Below are 18359 nucleotides of genomic sequence, written 5' to 3' on the forward strand. Positions count from 1 at the left end.
TATTAATGCTGTCTTCTAGAAGGAGGACAAAGGACAGCTATGCTTACCAAATATATAGCGATGCCAGGAGACAGGATACAGTTTGGAAAATTCTTTTTGAAGCAAGACCAAAAAGCCCTTTATCTGATATTTTCTCTGCCTCTAAACTCCTGTCACTCTTGTTCTTTCATGTGTTTTCATCTTAGCTGCTGGCTTCCGGGGCCTTATCCTCCTAATGAAATGTCTCCTGCTTTAGGGCTGGCATCCTGCACTTCCAGTCTTTGCTCCTCCAGCTCCTAAAACATCCTAAAGCAGGATGACAGTTTGCTGTTGTGTATCTGATTAATTTCATAAAAAAAAAAAAGAACAGTTTTAGAATAGGAAGGTTTTATCTGGGTTTTGTTGATTTTTTGCTTTGTTTTCCTTTTAGAGCACTGGATTAATACTTTCTTGATGGGCATCAAAAGTTTTCAGTTAGCTGTTAACTAGCCCAATCTGGCCTCCAGACTGTAACCCACACATGTAGCTGACATGTAGTGTGACAGAAGAGGACCTCCCGTTTCACATCCTATTTCTTTATCAGTAAAATGAGCTGTCAGTTGTGTCCCTAGAGTTTTTTACTGTGATGTCAGTCAAGGAGACCACAGAGAGGAGATGCCCAGTGCTGGGCTCACAAAGGAGATGCTTAGAACATGTGAGTTTCTTTCCACTCTTACAGAAAAGTCCTTCCTGGATATTTCAGGTTTGTGGTTCAGTTCCTGACTCCTTCCCTTTTCCATGTTTCCCTCAGCTCATCCCAACCCATCAACTACATGTAGTGATAATAGACAAAGATTTCTTTCTTCACTCTTTGAGACACTTGCTGTGGGTTCCTAAGCTGGATCACATCTGAATTGTATAATGTCCAAACATTTATTTCACCAGTGGAATGGAAAGTATATGGAAAGTACACAGGTGTTCCGTGAATTTAGAAATCATGCCCTTTGAGGCTCTCTCCATGAAAAGACTTAACTGACTTTATATCATTATTAAGCTACTGAATGGACTTCCCTGGTGGCTCAGACAGTAAAGAATCCGCCTGCAGTGTGGGAGACCTGGGTGCGATCCCTGGGTTGGGAAGATCCCCTGGAGGAGGGCATGGCAACCCACCCCCGTGTTCTCGCCTGGAGAACCCCAGGGACAGAGGGGCCTGACGGGCTACAGTCCCTGGGCTCGCACGGAGTCGGACACGACTGAGCGACCAAGCACAGCCCAGCACGAGCTACTGAATGTTGAATAAGCTCCGAGAAATGCAAGGCAGCGCTTCATTTATGAAGTTGTTATTTACTGGAAATTGAATGGCATTAGGTCATTCTTATTAATTCTCTTGGAGTTTTGTTAGAGTGAGGATGTATTGTAGTTACAGAGGAAAAAGTCCTCAATTTAAGAACATGCTTGATAAAATGTTTAGGAGTAAAGTCTCAGGATGTCTACAATTTATGTTCAAATGCTGGCACATATACAAATATATGTAGATTATGTACCTGTCCATTATATGGTAACAGTAGTTAGTAGTTGTTGACTCTAAGTGGTGGGACTACGGATATTCATTGTATTTTTCTTTCAACTTTTCTGTATGTTAGAAAATTTTTATAATAAAAAGCGGGGTTAAAAAAACTGGAAAAATATAATCCTTATAGTTCCTAAAAAATGTTTTTTATTTATATTATTATACTTTATTGAGAGCAAATATTTCTTTTGAAGTTAAAAAACACCAATTCTTATAGCACGTAATTTTTATAATATGTCATTGCAAGTCAACATTTTTTAAAAAGTATTTGCTTTTTTAAAACCTCATTTTGTAAAACTTATTTATAATAGACACTTTAAGCAAAAAAAAAAGCATTTGCTATAGCTATATATAGCTATATATAGCTATATATAGCTACAGTCCACAGGGTCACCAAGAGTCGGACACGACTGAGGCGAGTAAGCACATTTCTTACATGGAGTAATCGTACTTCCTAAAAGTAAATGAGGCAGAATGTTCAGTGTATTTAAACAGTGGATATTGTTGGTACTAGATATTATCTACTGGTGATAGGAAATGAATGTGATATCATGGTTCTAAATTTACCAGCTCTGAAAGGAGACAATTTAAATACATTTGTGTCATGTAGACCCATCCCTCTCAAATTCTGTCTCCAGACATTGAATAATTCTTCCCTTTTGCTCACCAGTTATTCTTAAAACTTATCAATTGCCATCTAGCTCTGACATATATATGTGGGCTTTTAAATGGCTCTCGTTTTTTCAAGATTCATTAATTACTCAATACCTACTGCTCTCAACTATGGACAAACTCTTTTTTTTTTTCTTTTACACACTTCACATCTTCTTTATTCGTCATCTGTTGATGGATACAGGTCGCTTCCATGTCTTGGCCATTGTAAATAATGCTGTAGATGTAAACACGAACACTGTTGTTGTTGCTAGGCTGTGTTCAACTCTTTTGTGACCCCTTGGCCTATAGCCCGCCATGCTCCTCTGTCCGTGCTTCCCTCATAGCTCAGACGGTAAAGAGTCTGCCTACAATGCAGGAGACCCGGGTTCAAGTCCTGGGTCAGGAAGATCCCCTGGAGAAGGAAATGGCAACCTGCTCCAGCATTGCCTGGAGAATCCCATGGACAGAGGAGCCTGCTGGGCTACAGTCCATGGGGTTGCATGAGCAGGACACAGCTTAGTGACTAAACCACCACCACCTCCTCTGTCCATGAAGTTTCCCAGGCAGGAATACTGGAGTGGGTTGCCATTTCCTTCTCCAGGGGTGGACAAACTCTTGACTAGGTCATCTGGGTGAAACAAACCCTGTAGAGAGCTTCATTCACCAAGCTACTGCTGGCTGCCTGCTTTTCTGTGGGCAGAAACTCATGAGAGGTTTCTGTTTGGGGAAAAGTTTTCCATTTGTGAAAGTGATTTGTCTTTAGTTTTTATACAAAGAACTACCGAAAGATTTCACCCACATGTCTAATATTGCTTAGCCTTTTCATTTTACAAAAATGTCTGTTGATATGATTTATAGAAATATCTTGTTTCATTTATCATTGTATGTGCAGTGTAGTTGCTAAGTCATGTCTGACTCTTGTGATCCCACGGAGTGTAGCCCACCAGGATTCTCTGTCCATGGGATTTTCCAAGCAAGGATACTGGATTGGGTTGACATTTCTTTCTCCAGGGGATCTTTCCAACCCAGGGATCAAACCCAGGTCTCCTGCATTGCAGGCAGATTCTTTACCGACTGAGCCACTAGGGAAGCTCTTATCATAGTTTAGAGACAATAGATTTACAGTCAGAAAACCGGCTTTGCAAGCTTTTCTCATTTACTAGGTGTATGTCTTTGTGAAAAGCACATCACATGACTTTTATTCTTAATTATTTTAATCCATGAAATCACGTGAGTGTCTTTTTTTGTATCAGATAAAAATGTATATGAAAGTGCCTTGTAAGTAATAAAAAATGATAAACATTATTATTTTTGCTATTATTGTCATTCTTTTTCATTTGAATAACTTAAGTGACCTGTATATCCAGGTTTGATTCCACTGTATGGAACATGATGGGGTTTTATGTTTCAATTTAACTAAAGATTATTGGGCTAAGACCCAATAGTGAGCTTTTCATTTTCTTATATTTAGGTTCCTTTTCCTACTTTCTTGCATATCCCACTTGTACAAGAAATAAAGCAATTCTTTGTCCCTAATTTTCAGGAACATAAACTATTTTCATTTCTCAAAAAAAATTCAAGAATGCGAACTCCCCTTTTGGTCCAGTGATTGGGAGTCTGCCTTCCAGTGCTTGGGGGGTGGGAGTTTGATCTCTGATGGGGGAACTAAGATCCCATATGCAACTAAGCCCCACCCCAGCAACTAGAGAGGCCACACACCTCACCTGAGACCCAATGCCGCCAAAAATAAATAAAATAAATATTTTTTTGAAAAATTCAATAATCTGCATGGCTTCTTTTATCTTATCAAACCAAATAGCATGTAAACTACTTGAAGCTTTTATATACCACATAAAAATACTTCCTTGCCAATGCAGGAGATATCAGAGAAAGATGCGAATTGGCTCCCTGGGTTGGGAAGATCCCCTGGAGGAGGGCATGGCAACCCACTCCAGTGTTCTTGCCTGGAGAATTCCATGAACAGAGGAGCCTGGCGGGCTGCAGTCCGTGGGGTTGCAAAGAGTCAGACATGACTGAAGCAACGTAACATGCATGCAAAAATACTTCCATTCATCACCAGTGTCCTAGTGAGAAAAACAATTCTGATTCAGGACATAATGAAATTCTAAAGCCACAGGTAATGAGAGGTGCAGGTATGACCTTTCCAATGCACGCTTTATCCTTCTGTGTTGGTAAATAGACAGACAGAACTGCAGAGAATTTCCTCCCTTGAGTTCATGCTGAACTGAGGCTTAAGTAATGGCTTCGGCTCAACATGGTCCTCAGACATCTCATCTCCATGAGGAACCAGATGTCGCCTATGCTGGCAATTTGGGCTTTGAAATTCCAGGAGGCATTTTGTAGGAGACGAGATGCCGCCTTGGCACCACCATCAGATCTGTGTCTGCTTAATTATAGACTTACTTTCTGCATCCCAAATAAATGTCTGTAGCTTCCCTTTATTTTTGAAGGTCACCTATGTCAATGGAGAATTATTAACAGGTCTCAGGAGGAAGATTAAAGGTGTCCTTGTTTTTATAGTCTGTATATTTAGCCCTTTGGGATTAAAGTCACTATTATATTATCTTGTATCACCTCCCTCTATTAAACGTTATCTCTTTTAATATTTTTACAGCATGTCAGTGGAAAAGCCAGTGGATCGTCTTCCAAGTCAGGAGAAAAGAAAGGATCAGATGAGGTAATTTCTACAATACTGAATTTTCATTTTCTCTTGTTTTTAAATTGTGAATTCTATCATGAAATAAATAATGAGGTTGCCAATATCTCCTACCAGAATGCTGGCAAATTTAGTTTTAACTAAGAGCTGCTTCAATGCTGCAAGTGGAAATCATTAAAAATAAATAAAGTGTTCCTCAGAGAGGAACTATTTCCTCTAGAAATAGTTTTCATTTAGACATAGAACTCAGTTATTTAGGGTGTTGTCTTTATAGGAATTGGTGAATCTTAACTGTTTTGTTTGTTTGTTTTTTTGGTAAGCGAAAACATACAGAAGGGAAATCAAATGCTATTGTTGAAAAGGAAAACTTTTTTAATGAGAGGCATCGTGAAAGGAGAACAGTGATAACCTAGATGAAACCAGTCATTCAGGTTCATAAACAAAAGGGAGAGAAAAGGACTATTTTTATTTGGTTCCATCCTGTGGAAATACTAGTGAAAGCAAGCCTCACTTTGAGATGGGTTGTCTTTGAGTCCGTGAATTTCTCCTTTCACTGAACGATATCCCATTATGTTTAGTATCAGCATCGTCTGGCCTCCATGGAAGGGTCGTGTGAAAGTGCTAGCCTCTGAGAGGGTCCTAGGCTTGCTTCCTTTTGCTGCTTTTTACATTTGAAATCTCAATGGAATATTCATCTTCATTCAGTAGAAATAATTATCATCATTCACCCCAGTTTGTAAAAGAGCCAGGTCCTGAAAGATACCTGGAAGTTTAAAAGCATGAAGTAACCATTTTATTTTTCTCTCTTATTAACATGCTTCCAGAAATCTAGCTTCTCTTTCTGCTTATTTTCTGCTGTTTTGAAATATTTCATATATTTCAGTGTATTCAGTATGATGGAAGCCATTATGACTAGAACTTACTATGAATTCTACACTAAGGTTTAGTCCTCAGCTGTCTACTATTGTTTCCATTACCAACACCCAAGTCAATATAATTTAGATTATTTCTTACCATGCAAATCTGCAGTGAACATTTTTGTATCCACGGAAGGAAGATTTCTTTACAAAGTAAAGATAAACTTTTATTAAGGTTTTACCCTGGTTCTAGGTTAAATTATTTAAACTTTTTTTCCATGGGAACAAGCCAATTTTTACTAGCACAGAGATCTATGTACATAGTATCACTCAGTTCCCCTATCAATACTACTCTTTAAATATATTCCCAGATAAGTTATCTATCAAATAGGTTTCTTGTTGAATAAAGAGACAACTATAGTGTCTCTTTATTGTCCAGATCAGGAAATACTGTTTTTAGATGTTATTCTTTATGTTAATATTTATCAAATTTAAAATAGTTGCACAAGAAAGGAAATCTTCCAGTTCAGTCAAGTGGATAGTGACCTAGTTCTAAGAATCCTAGTTCTTAGAGGATTATTCTCAACAATTATGTTTTTATGTGGAAGCTTAAATATTATGTCTCGAATGTACAGATATCATTGGCTACAGCAACAGCTGCTCACCCAGGATTAGATCTCTTCTAATATCTGGACTATAAAATGCCTCATTTTCGCTTTTATTAAGGGTTTGGGAAAATTGATAAGGAGTCCTGTTATCAGTACAACCAGAGGAGAATTCGAAACTTCTGTGTCTGTGTGGTGACTGTGCTTGCAGTTCTTTGAAACTGAAAGGCTGAGCTTCCATCTCAGGAGAAGAAAGATTTTTTTTCTTTTTATCAGCAGTTCAAGCAAGTCTGACTTTGTTTCATAACACGTCTGGGAAATTTAGATTCACAGCTCTTGCGTTTGTGCCAGAACCTGGTCATCTGGGTCTGTTCTGCTCCACCCCAGCTGGCTGGCAGAGAGGAGAGCCGGGCTTTGCCCTGCTCCCGTGACATAAATCACTGCAGAGATTCAGATAGCCTCAGACCGAAGACTGCTTATTATCTCGCCAAATTCTGCCCATATCTGTTTGATAGGGTGGACGGATGTGTAGGTGGAATCATCTAGTGGTCTAGTTGTATTTCCAATATGGTCTGTCTCCAAGGAGTCTCTCATTCTTTATGTAGTGGATGACATATTATGGCCCTGGAGACAATTCAAGGAAATCGTCCATTAGGCATTATTTTTACTCTATGTTCATGATTGTAAAACCACGTGCACTCTGGACTTGTCATCTGCCCTCCTACCACCCACAGCCAGTTACTATCCTCTTCAATTACTAGAGAAAGATTTCCTAAAACTGCTTCTTTCTCACAAATGCTTTCTTATCTACTGTTCTGTTGAACAAGAAGTAAGATTAAGAACCTTAGTCGCGGTGTGGGGGGCAGGGATGGGTGGGGATTGGTTATCCATTTTCAAACTAGCATCTACCTCCAAAGGGTAAACAGCTTGTTGTCCCCAAGCATATGCAAACATACTGGTTAAGCTTCCAAGGACTAACCCAGGCTTTTGAAACAAAGTCAGTTTGAAAATGTGCTTTCTCTGCTCAGGGGTCCTTCAGTGCCTTTCATTTGGAGGTGCAAGAAAAAGGGTATAGAAAAGGCTTCGGGAAGATTTAACCATGAGTAAAAATGATTAGGATTAGACAAGAACCATTATCATATTGTCAAAGGTAAAAATACCTGGGGATGAATGCAGCTGTGTGAATTTCAGAATTCTTTCTCTCCTGCTACCATAAATGGTTTGTACTTATCTTGAATATGACCCCTATACACCCACTAAGTGATCCCAGGATGTCTGCAGTTATTTTAATAGACTCTTGCAAGTAAAACATCATTTGTCATGTTGCATTTGCAATATAAATGCTTGAGGATGGAGTTGAGTAAGTTTCTTTGAAAATGTATGTTTTGTTTTTTGTGACAGTCGTTAAGAACTTAAGTCCTTCTCAGGTGTAGAGGCTCTGTAAGACCAAAAGTTGAATGGACTAAAAAAACCAAAGATAAAATGACTACAGAGTAGGAAAAAGAAAAATGAAAACATTTAGCAGCACCTTTAAATACAGTGGAACAAAGTAGCCTTTCCAAACCTGCAATCAAATCTATTTAAAGTGTTTGACTGACACACCTGACCACGCTGGGGGAGTGTGAGCATCTAAGCAGCATATTTCCGTAACGTCCTGAAGAATAGAATTTAAGACATGCGATGCACACCATCTCACAGAGCCTGTTTTAAGGACTTCAGATTTAATAATGAATATATTTTTATGGGCAAAGAAAGGGAGATGTATAGAGTTGAAATTGTGCCCTAAAGGTATTTGATAAATTATCTTTACCACAATGGAGAAGGCAATGGCAACCCACCCCAGTACTCTTGCCTGGAAAATCCCACGGACGGAGGAGCCTGGTGGGCTGCAGTCCATGGGGTCACGAAGAGTCGGACTCGACTGAGCAACTTCACTTTCACTATTCACTTTCCTGCATTGGAGAAGGCAATGGCAACCCACTCCAGTGTTCTTGCCTGGAGAATCCCAGGGACGGAGGAGCCTGGTGGGCTGCCGTCTATGGGGTCGCACAGAGTCAGACACGACTGAGTGACTTAGCAGCAGCAGCAGCTTTACCATGACAACTTTAGTGGTATTCTTCCCCTAAGTGTGTTTACCTTTGCTCCTCCTAAAGTCCATGAATTACCCCAGCATTTTAAAATTTCTTTTTAACATACTCTTTCTCTTGATGAGATTAGTCTTTTTTTATCACAAAAGTAATATGTACTTGTGAAAAGCAAAAGTATTACCCAGTCTTACCACTTAAGTTATAACTGCTACCACAAAATTTTGTGTGTATTCTCAAATCGTGATAATATTATATGTTCATAGTTATTATATATGCTGATTTTTGTAGCTTTATAATAATGATGTAGCTCTTATGTATCATTATTGAAACATATTTCAATATGTTTCTTCTAAAGAAAATTTAGAAGGTATCAAAAATTTTACAGAAAAAAACGCTGCAATCTAGAATTCCAGCCCCTAGAGAGATGGCCACTGTTTCCATCTTTGAGTACCTTCCTTCATCTTTTTTCTATTCGTATTAGTGTTAGTCGCTTAGTCTTGTCCTACTCTTTGCGATCCCATGGACCACAGTCCACCAGGTTCCTCTGTCCATGGAATTCTCCAGGCAGGAATACCGGGATGGGTAACCATTCCCTTCCCCAGGGGATCTTCCCAACCCAGGGATCTAACCTGGGTCTCTTGTATTGCAGGCAGATTCTTTACCATCTGGGGCACCAGGGAAGCCATATTTTATGTTTAAGCTGAGATAACAAAGGAACATTCCTAGACTAAAAGGGCCTAAACTAAAGATGATAAACAATGTGCTTTGTGATAGATAAATATTTTCCAATTGAAGGGAGTCATCATTGCGTGTGGCTTTTAAATACATGGGGTTTTCTGGGTGGCACTAGTGGTAAAGAACCTGCCGGCCAAAGCAGGAGATGTAAGAGGTTCTGGTCCCACCCCCGGGTCGGGAAGATCCCCTGCAGAAGGGAACGGCAACACACTTCAGCGTTCTTTCCTGGAGAATTCCATGGATACAGAGCCCAAAGAAGAGCGTGGTGGGCTACAACCCATGAGGTCGCAAATTCGGACACGACTGAGCGACTAACACTTCCACTTTTAAATACATAGAAAATCGTATTTAAGTACCTTGGCATTTCATATAGTATTTAATCTGGTTATTATTTTGTGCTGTGTGTTTGAGAGAGGAAAACATGTTTCTTGTTCACAAGTTTTCTGGGACAGTGTTCCCGCCAGCAAGTGATAAAGCCGTCCTTAGCAAATTCTGGAAGAGTGCCACAGCAAATGTTATTTTAAGGGGTGTTAAGTCATTGCAATCTCTTGTCCATTTGAATTGCGGGGACTTGACTGTGCTGGACAAGTTCATGTCCCAGTGCCAAGAAGGAGGCCGCACTGAAAAGGTGCCCCAGGGCAGAACCCGTCTGTCTTACCTGGAGATCCGAACTCTGTTGGGTGTCCGACTGGGAAGGCTAAACTCACTATAGGAAGTTCCAAAATCCTTTGCAATGGCAGTTTCCAATTTTTTTTTTAATTCTAAATTTTGATTTTTTTTCCCATTAACTAGAATATTTTTAAGATAGTTTATTTTTCAGTGAAGGCACATGGGTGGCGATTTTCTGCGTCTGTGTGGATCCTTAAGCATGTTTTTCTGCTGGCCTCACTCAAGATGCTACTACAAAATTGCACATTTTGGGGTAACAGTTCTGTTCCCTTAAAATTTTGTACCTGTTGCTCCATAGTTTTCTGACATTTTTGTGCTATAAAAAAGATGTCTGACATTTTTGTGCTATAAAAAAGATGTGCTATAAAAAAGGGAGCCTAATTGTTATTTATTCTTAGAGAACTTGTTTTTCCTGCTTTGGTCTATTGGTGATTTCTTTTTCTTTTATTCTTACAATTTTAAAAAATTGCCAGGATGTGCCTACATGTGTGTTTTTCTATTAATTTTTCCTAGAATGTCTATTATTTAATTATTGCTCTTGTTTCAGTTTCTTTTTAAACATGCATGTGATTCTGAGACCAGACATTCATTAGTCGCCTGCCTCAGTGTTCTCTTTGACCTTTACCTTTGTATTCTGCGACAGTTTCTGAAGTTTATCTCCCATATTTTTATTTCTGTCATCTAAATTCTGCTCCTTGAAACTTCCAATACAGGTTTAAATTTTGTCTTTTTCCCCTGTTGCGTCGTAGCCCTCTCTAATCCAATCTTCCCGCATCTCTGTCTATGTTTCACTCTGATATTTTCCCATGTTCGTTTTCTCTGTGTCTGTGGCTCTCTACCCGGGTTTCACGGAGGCAATGCCATCTTGTTTCCTACTAAGGATGCAGACAGTCTTCGCTTCTGAAATTTTCTCCTTGTAGTGTATCATTTTATGAGATTTACTGTCTCAGCCTTCAGGAAAACGGCGTCTTTCTTGCCTGTTTTCCTTTGGTTTTTCATCTTCTCATTTATCTGATTAAATGTCTTTTTTTTGGAACTCAGGCAAGGCCTAGGAGGCCAAAGTTCTTCTGCAAACCAGAGGCCGGTGGAGGAGGTGGTGAGGCGGTGGGAGGTGGTCTTTCCCGGGAAGCCTCCACAGGGTCCTGCTCAGTTACCGTCAGGGTGGAGATTTTACCTCAGTTTTGGCAGTTCCCTGACTTCCTTTGCTGTTGAGTCAAGCTGCAGCCTCTTCTGTGAGAAGATGAGTAGAGCCTGCTGTCGAGATTATTCTGTAGCAGGAATTCCCGGGGTGGTCTCCTAAGGAGTTTCTTTTGCGTCTTGAATCCAGTCTCCCCTTTGCGTCTTGAATCCACCTGTGAAGTAGGCTTTCATTGCAGAGTCTGTTCTGTTTGTGAAGGGCTTGAGGTTTAGGAATTCGGAACGTCGGTTCAGGAATGCCTCCTCTCTTCTGGAATTTCTCGGAGTGGTTTCCGGCGCGGTTGCCTCTGTGTGTCTGTCATCATGACGTACTTTAGGTATTGCTTGCCTTTCAGCGACTGATACTTCTTTACTTAGGTAATAGAATCTGTATTTTCTTCTGTGGAGCCTGCCGTATGGGTCTTCACGAGCCATCTATGGATTTAAGTTCAAAACCTACGGTTAGAATACCAGCCATTATGTAGCCATTCAAACAGCCTGCTTATCTGAAGACATGTTTTCAGGTTGAATTCTGAGAAAAACGCAGGGAGTTTCTCAAATTCAGGACAAAAGCTCCTTGCCATCTTGAGACCACGGTGAAAGCATCTTTCTCATGTGCCGTGGGAGCATTGAAAAGCCACACTCCCAACCCACTGAGCCCGCCCCCAGTCCGCGGGGCCCACGGAGGCAGCAGGCTGTAGCTCCTGAGAGCAGGCCCCGGGCTAGCTGGGTGTTCTTAGGAGGATTACTTTGCCTTCCTAAGGGCACCTTTCTCATGTGTCACAGGCAGACAGTGACAGGTTCTCCATGAGTTCATGTGAAGATCAATGAGACCAAGCAAATGAAGTGTCTAGAACAGTGCCTGGGACATGCGAAGGTGTTAGCTGCTATTATTATTATTATTACAGTTATTATTCTTCCGAGGCAATGAGGAGAACTTGTTTGGCAATAAAGACAAGCCCCTTATTGCTTTAGAGCCAGGACTCAAATTCTTTTGTTGACTACATATTACCAAGCCTTTCCCATTAAAAAAGGAAGGAAGTTTGGTAGTTCATTAAGATTAGTAGTCTTTTTTGTTTCATAACAGCTCTGTAACACCCAGAAATATATGCCAGTTGCTAGAAAATACAGTCCCTCTGTAACCAAGAGCATGAAAATAATTTTCCATTAAATTAAGAATCTGTGATATACAAAATGCTATATAAGTAGTAGGGAGTGACTAATAAAAATAGCTATTATTATTAGTGCACTTCGGAGTAGTGAGCCTAACTGCCTAAGATCTTAGGTCCTACCAAAATTGTCTCTGAAGACTGTACCTTATAGCATGGGAAATTAGAATTAAAGTTAAAAAAAATCAAAGAAATTGAATGGAAGTTAAATTTCTTGACATTAGATCTTAAGTCCTGAAAACCTGAGGGACATATCAATTAAATATTAATCCTGAAATATCCTGTTTCAACATTTATATTTTTTTCAGTCTTCTCTAGACTTTATTAGCTTCTAAAAGATAATGGAATGACTGATTCAAAAGGGAGGATGACCTAAAATTGTGCCCATAGCAAGAAACCTTTATAATTTAAGGACTGAATATGTATGATTCTTGTCATAAAGTCAGTAATATTTTATAATATACTAATGTACATAATACCTTGTTAAGACCTTCCAAAAACAGTTCATTGTGAAGTCAAAACCTCTTAGCAAGTTGACATCATAGTCTTTTATATTTCAATCAGCATTATTACAGAACACTTAGTAAATGTGTAGAGCACTGTTCAGTTCAGTTGAGTTCAGTTGTTTAGTCGTGTCTGGCTCTTTGCGACCCCATGGACTGAAGCATGCCAGGCCTCCCTGTCCATCACCAACTCCCGGAGTTTACTCAAACTCATGTCCATTGAGTTGGTGATGCCATCCAACCATCTCATCCTCTGTCGTCCCCTTCTTCTCCCACCTTCAATCTTTCCCAGCATCAGGGTCTTTTCAAATGAGTCAGCTCTTCACATCAGGTGGCCAAAGTACTGGAGTTTCAGCTTCAGCATCAGTCCTTCCAATGAACACCCAGGACAGATCTCCTTTAGGATGGATTGGTTGGATCTCCTTGCAGTCCAAGGGACTCTCAAGAGCCTTCTCCAATACTGCAGTTCAAAAGCATCATTTTGTTGGTATCATAAAAATTTATTTTAAACTTTGTTCCTCTTCTCCTAGGACATTATGTGAGATTATGCAGTATCTCTCAAGTTTAAGCATGCCTATGAATCACCTGGAGATAGTATGAAAATTTCAGGCTCCTGGGCCCAGATCAGGGTACAATCAGGCTTTCAGTATTTTTACCGGTCATCTCAGGTGACTCTTCTGACGGTGGTCTTCTGAGGACATTTCGAGTAACACAGATAATTCTTACAGAGCACATAATGCAGTTCCTGAAAAATATGAGCTTTTCTTCCTTTTTTTCCTTTCTCATTTCCTTTTCTTTTTAAAACGCCTGCCCACCCCACCCCATCCCTCAGCCAACTCCTGTCTCCATGTCCTGGGGATAGCGTGGCTCTGAAGCACATTGAGGGTACTGTGGTTTCAAGGAGTCATTGGACCACACGGGAGGCTTTGGTTGCAGGGAGAAATGCAGAAATGCAAACCCTATTTCTTCTTACTTCTCCTAGGACCTCGTTCCTTAACTCTTCCTTCATTCCTTTTGTTGTTGAGTCACTAAGTCGCGTCCCATTCTTTTTTTCTTTTTACTCCTTATTTAATGACTCCTCTTTAGACGACATTTCAGTTTAGTCTCCCTCATCATGAACTATTTTAAAATATTTCCTTTGAAGCTGCTCAAGCTCCCATTCCATCTTCCCTTTTAACCCTCACTGCTGAAATTCTTGGTTGAAATAATTGAAGAAGAGAGTGGGGAGAAAGAAGAGAGAAACTAAAAGCAAATGTTAATAAATGGCTGCCTGAAGGAGGTGGGAAGGAGAAACCAGTGATCGAGTCGAAGAAGCAGCAACAGAAGGGGTGGGGAGCCTGGATGTTGCCAGGTCGTGGGTGGGAAGGCCGGAAGGAGCATCTCGGCTGGTGATAGACCCGCGACTGGGGCCTGAGGGAGCTTTCTTGTTTGGAGATTGGGATATTGTCAGTTCACTTGAGAGCTGTTTCTGTTATGAGCCAGAGGCTGCTGAGTCAGTGGAGATTCTTCACCGATGACTCTTCTTCCAGTGTACGTGCATTTATATAGTGAGCATCAGATAAAATGAAACAAAAGGTTAAATCAGTGTTTATTTACACAGAAAGAGGTAAGTATTGTCAAGACATATCACATGGTACAGATTTCTTGGATTGCTTGCCAGGTGTTTATAGGTGAATGGATTCTTTTATCAATTGACCAGTATCAAACAAGAAAGACTTTATTTGGGAAGAGCTCAGGAGTGAATTCTACGCATATGTTTATCTTAATCATTAAGACTGTGGACTTTGTGGTTGGTTTTTCACATTAAGGTGGGCGCCCCTGTTCTCTCTCTTTTTCAAATCAAGTCTCTGATTCCTAAGCAGTCTAATTTGAGCTCAAGGTACGTAATGTTTGGACTTCAGTACCTTCCAGAAATATATCACTCTGAAGTCTGCAAAATACAGTTTCAAAGAAAACACTTTTCTTACAGGAAGCAGAGAGCTAAAGTGATCTCATGTTCACATTCCAATTTTGGTTTCACTTAGTGTTTGGGGTAAAAATTACTTCTCTGATGCAATTTTGTTACTTTTTTTTTTTCCTGCTTACCTTCTTAAAACACTGAGTTTACTTAGTAAAGTCTGAAACCATGCATCTATTTCCCTGAAAAATGAAAGCTGAATATAAAGTTGAGTGACTAATTTTTAAAATAATGCATTTAAAAAATAATGAGGGTTCCTTCTACCAGTTATATGGTGAGAGGTTGCTGAACTATCTGTTAGATAGGATCTGGTGATAACTGCCTAACTTTAAAAATAGGATTCAGGGGACACCCAGTGGTTAAAAGGAGGAAATTCCTCCTGAGGTGCAGTGTCCAGTTGGAATAAGTACTTCTTGTCTCAGCAGTCAAAATATTGATACATTGCTGATTTTGACTTTCTGAATGAGCCTATGTTAGCTGTATGTGTGTGCTTTAAGAAGAAAGGGCCTTGTTTTTGACATTTATGTGAATTTTCTTCAAGTATTATAATGTCAGAAATATTAGAAATATGATTAAACTTTTCTTTTAATGAAGACATACTAATATTAAGAAATGAGAAATAAGCGACCAGAGTCATAAATAACAAAAACAATTAAAATTTTTTGACCCAGAAATTCCACTTCTAGAACTTTGTTTCAAATACGTAGTCAGAGGTGTACTTGATGCCTGTGTACCAAGATATTCACCATAGCTTTACTTATTGTAATAACAAACTAGAGAAACAAACATACAGATTTAATGAATTGGTGAAGTTAACAGCACAAAAATAGTGAGCAAGTCATCTTTAACACCATGCTTTGAAGAACATTTAACAATGGAGGAAAATGTTTATGATAGGTAAAAAATGATGATGAGAGACCAATGATTCCATGTATTTAACAAATTGTGCATATTTTGCATTTGCATAAAAATAGAAAAATAACTGAATGTAGTCGTCTTGATTGGCAAGATTTCGAGTAATCTATATTCTCTTCTTCATACTTTTTTCTTTATTCTAAACTTATTTTTTTCATTAGAGGGAGAAGAATAATAAACAGCATAGATAATAAAAGGATAATGGAAGAAAGTGTTTTAACAATGATCAAAGCTAAATCTGTGCATCTATCTGCTTAGACCTTAAAGGGAGAAATGTTTTATGTGCCTTTTTCTTTTTGAATCTTCAAGAGATGTTTCCAGAGTAAAGCTGCTGCCGCCACCCTTTGTGTGTGTGTGTGTGTGCCTGTGTGTACACACACGTGTTTGGCTAGAAGGGCATCTCTTATATATGGACAGAGAATCATGATTTAAGCACTAAGACAGCATAGATGGCCAGGATTGTTAATTATTTTTAGTTTATTGTCCTTTCAAAATCCGATGAAGACTAATTGTTTTCTCTGAAAATAACACATGTATATGAATACAAGAATCAAAAAAAAAGTGACACACAGCTTACATAGGTTCAGAGATACACACCATCCCCACCTGGGACAAGGGGAGGAATCTTACTGAGTAGCTATGTTCAGGAGGTATCATCTAATATTTTCCCAGTTGGCTTATTGTTGATGTCTGAAATTCCACCACTAGCAACTTCCTTAACCTCTGAATTAATGATTGCCTTCCTGTGCGTTCTCTTTTAAATTGTAGATATTCGTAGGAGGGATAATATATTAATTATTGGCACCTTGGTGAGAAGTAGTTTAATAAGAGAGAAAGCAAATTATGTAAGCACTATCTTTATAGATTTAATAAAGGTAGTAGAGAACTAGTGATCATTTGATATTGAACATATGCAGGGGTTACACACACACACATACCTTACAACAACCCCCATTCTCCTGATGAGAAAATTGAGGCACAAATTAATTAAGTAACCTGCCCAAGGTCACACGGTTATATAATAGTGAAGCCCAGGATGGAACTCATTTTCCAGAGTCTATACTCTTAACTATATCCAAAACTGTTCATAAAGTTATCTATTTTAAAAATTCTACCCAATGCCAACTCCATAGGCTTCCTTAAGGCTGTCTTCAGTTTTTGTAACTCACTTCCCTGACTCTTCGTTGCCTTCTTTCTTCCTCATGCCCTCTTTTTACTCGAAAGATCTTTAAGCAAGGTTAAATCATTCCATTCCCTTGGCTCTAAAATGTAAGGAAGTGTAAGGACAGCTCCTCCCTCCTGATGGATGGGAAGCGGGGCTCCAGGGAAACAGTCCCAGCCCAAGTAGAGTGGGAGAAGAAAGCGTCCTCCCAACCCCATCAGTGCGGCCACCTCAGACTAGAAAGACCTGAGCTAGACCACCCCGGGGCCTTCTGCCTGGAGACCATGAACCACGCTGAGTAATCAGGAAAAAAACTCCATGGCCACCATAATGTGAGTTACGAAGACTGCTGTGGATGGGATGATTCATTCACTGAGTGAATTTCTGTGTAATAGGTTATGAGTTAATCTTAGGACTTATCACTGTGACCTATTTAGCAGTGTTTCGCAGGGGACTAACATAGCCTATTTACTGAACTGCGTGTGGGGTAACACCATTTATACGTGTTTCTGTAGTGAAAACAACTTGTATGTGTTCGTAGGCTACTTACAACCATGGTGTAAAAGAACACTTGTGTATAAAAGTCACAGCTTTATAATTGCTAGTATTGGGGAATCTGTCTCTCCTTAGAAAGAATCTTTTTCCAGATACTATTTTACAATAAAGCATGTGTTTTCATGTGGAAACACAATATTTACTTTTCATTTTACAGGGTGACTTAACTAATGGAACTGACTTGTCAACAAATATGTTAAAACATGTATTTTAATGAGAATCCTTATCCTGAAAAATACTACATTTCATCATGCCTAAGACACCACCGATCTAAAAATGCACTGATTAGAAAATGCTAAGAAAGAAAGATAACTATCAACTAATCTCTGACCAAAGCTTTATATTGATTTTAAGAGGCATCAGTATGCAATAGGAAAGAAAATGGTGACTTAAAAAATCAATAAAACAAAATTCAGTAGTAACTTGAAAACTTTTGTAATTAAGATGTCCATTGTTCACATAATTCTGAAACCAATTTCACTTTTGCATTCAGGATACAAAACTGTTTCATATCCCCCTTCAATATTTTTTTCATTAAAATCACTATTTTTCATTTTGATAGCCTTCCCATATTTATCAGATATGAGTCTGATTAACTTCCGGTAGTTTCAAACACTTAAATTGACATTCAGAGGGTAAATATTTGTTTTGCTTTTAAGGATAATCAGATAATGTGTTGCAGACCATTCAACATACAGGATTTTTAAAACAGCTTAAGCAATTATTTGAATATTCCAGCTACCAAGCGGCTTCCCTGGTGGCTCAGTGGTAAAAAAAAAAAATCTTCCTGCCAATGCAGGAGATGCAAGTTTGATCCCTGAATCAGGAAGATCCCCTGGAGAAGGAAATGGCAACCCACTCCAGTATTCTCGCCTGGGAAGTTCCACGGAGAAGCCTGGCAGGCTACATTCTATGGGGTTGCAAAGACTCAGACACAACTTAGCAATTGAGCATGCATACACACCAGCTACCAAGTTAAACCTTTGAGGGCTTTCAGTGTTCATTTAATGCAAAAGGTTTTGGGTAATTGTGTGCTCACAAATTCCATCAAATGTAGCATCTGATCTGTTCCTTAGAGACTGTTGCAAGCTGAAAAATCCCTAGTCAGCT

General features: G+C 39.3%; 1 protein-coding gene across 7 annotated transcripts in view; it reads left to right on the forward strand.

Moving 5' to 3' along the window:
- CAST (calpastatin) overlaps positions 1 to 18359 on the forward strand; it is a 122653-nt gene that overhangs the window by 11628 nt on the left and 92666 nt on the right. For all 7 annotated transcript variants that reach the window (XM_065918813.1, XM_065918726.1, XM_065918644.1 and 4 more), the window contains exon 2: positions 4818 to 4880. In XM_065918813.1, coding sequence (XP_065774885.1) covers positions 4818 to 4880 — 63 coding nt within the window. The remainder of the gene's footprint in view (positions 1 to 4817; positions 4881 to 18359) is intronic.

Source organism: Muntiacus reevesi, chromosome 1, assembly GCF_963930625.1.
Source record: "Muntiacus reevesi chromosome 1, mMunRee1.1, whole genome shotgun sequence".
NCBI classification, from domain to species: domain Eukaryota; kingdom Metazoa; phylum Chordata; class Mammalia; order Artiodactyla; family Cervidae; genus Muntiacus; species Muntiacus reevesi.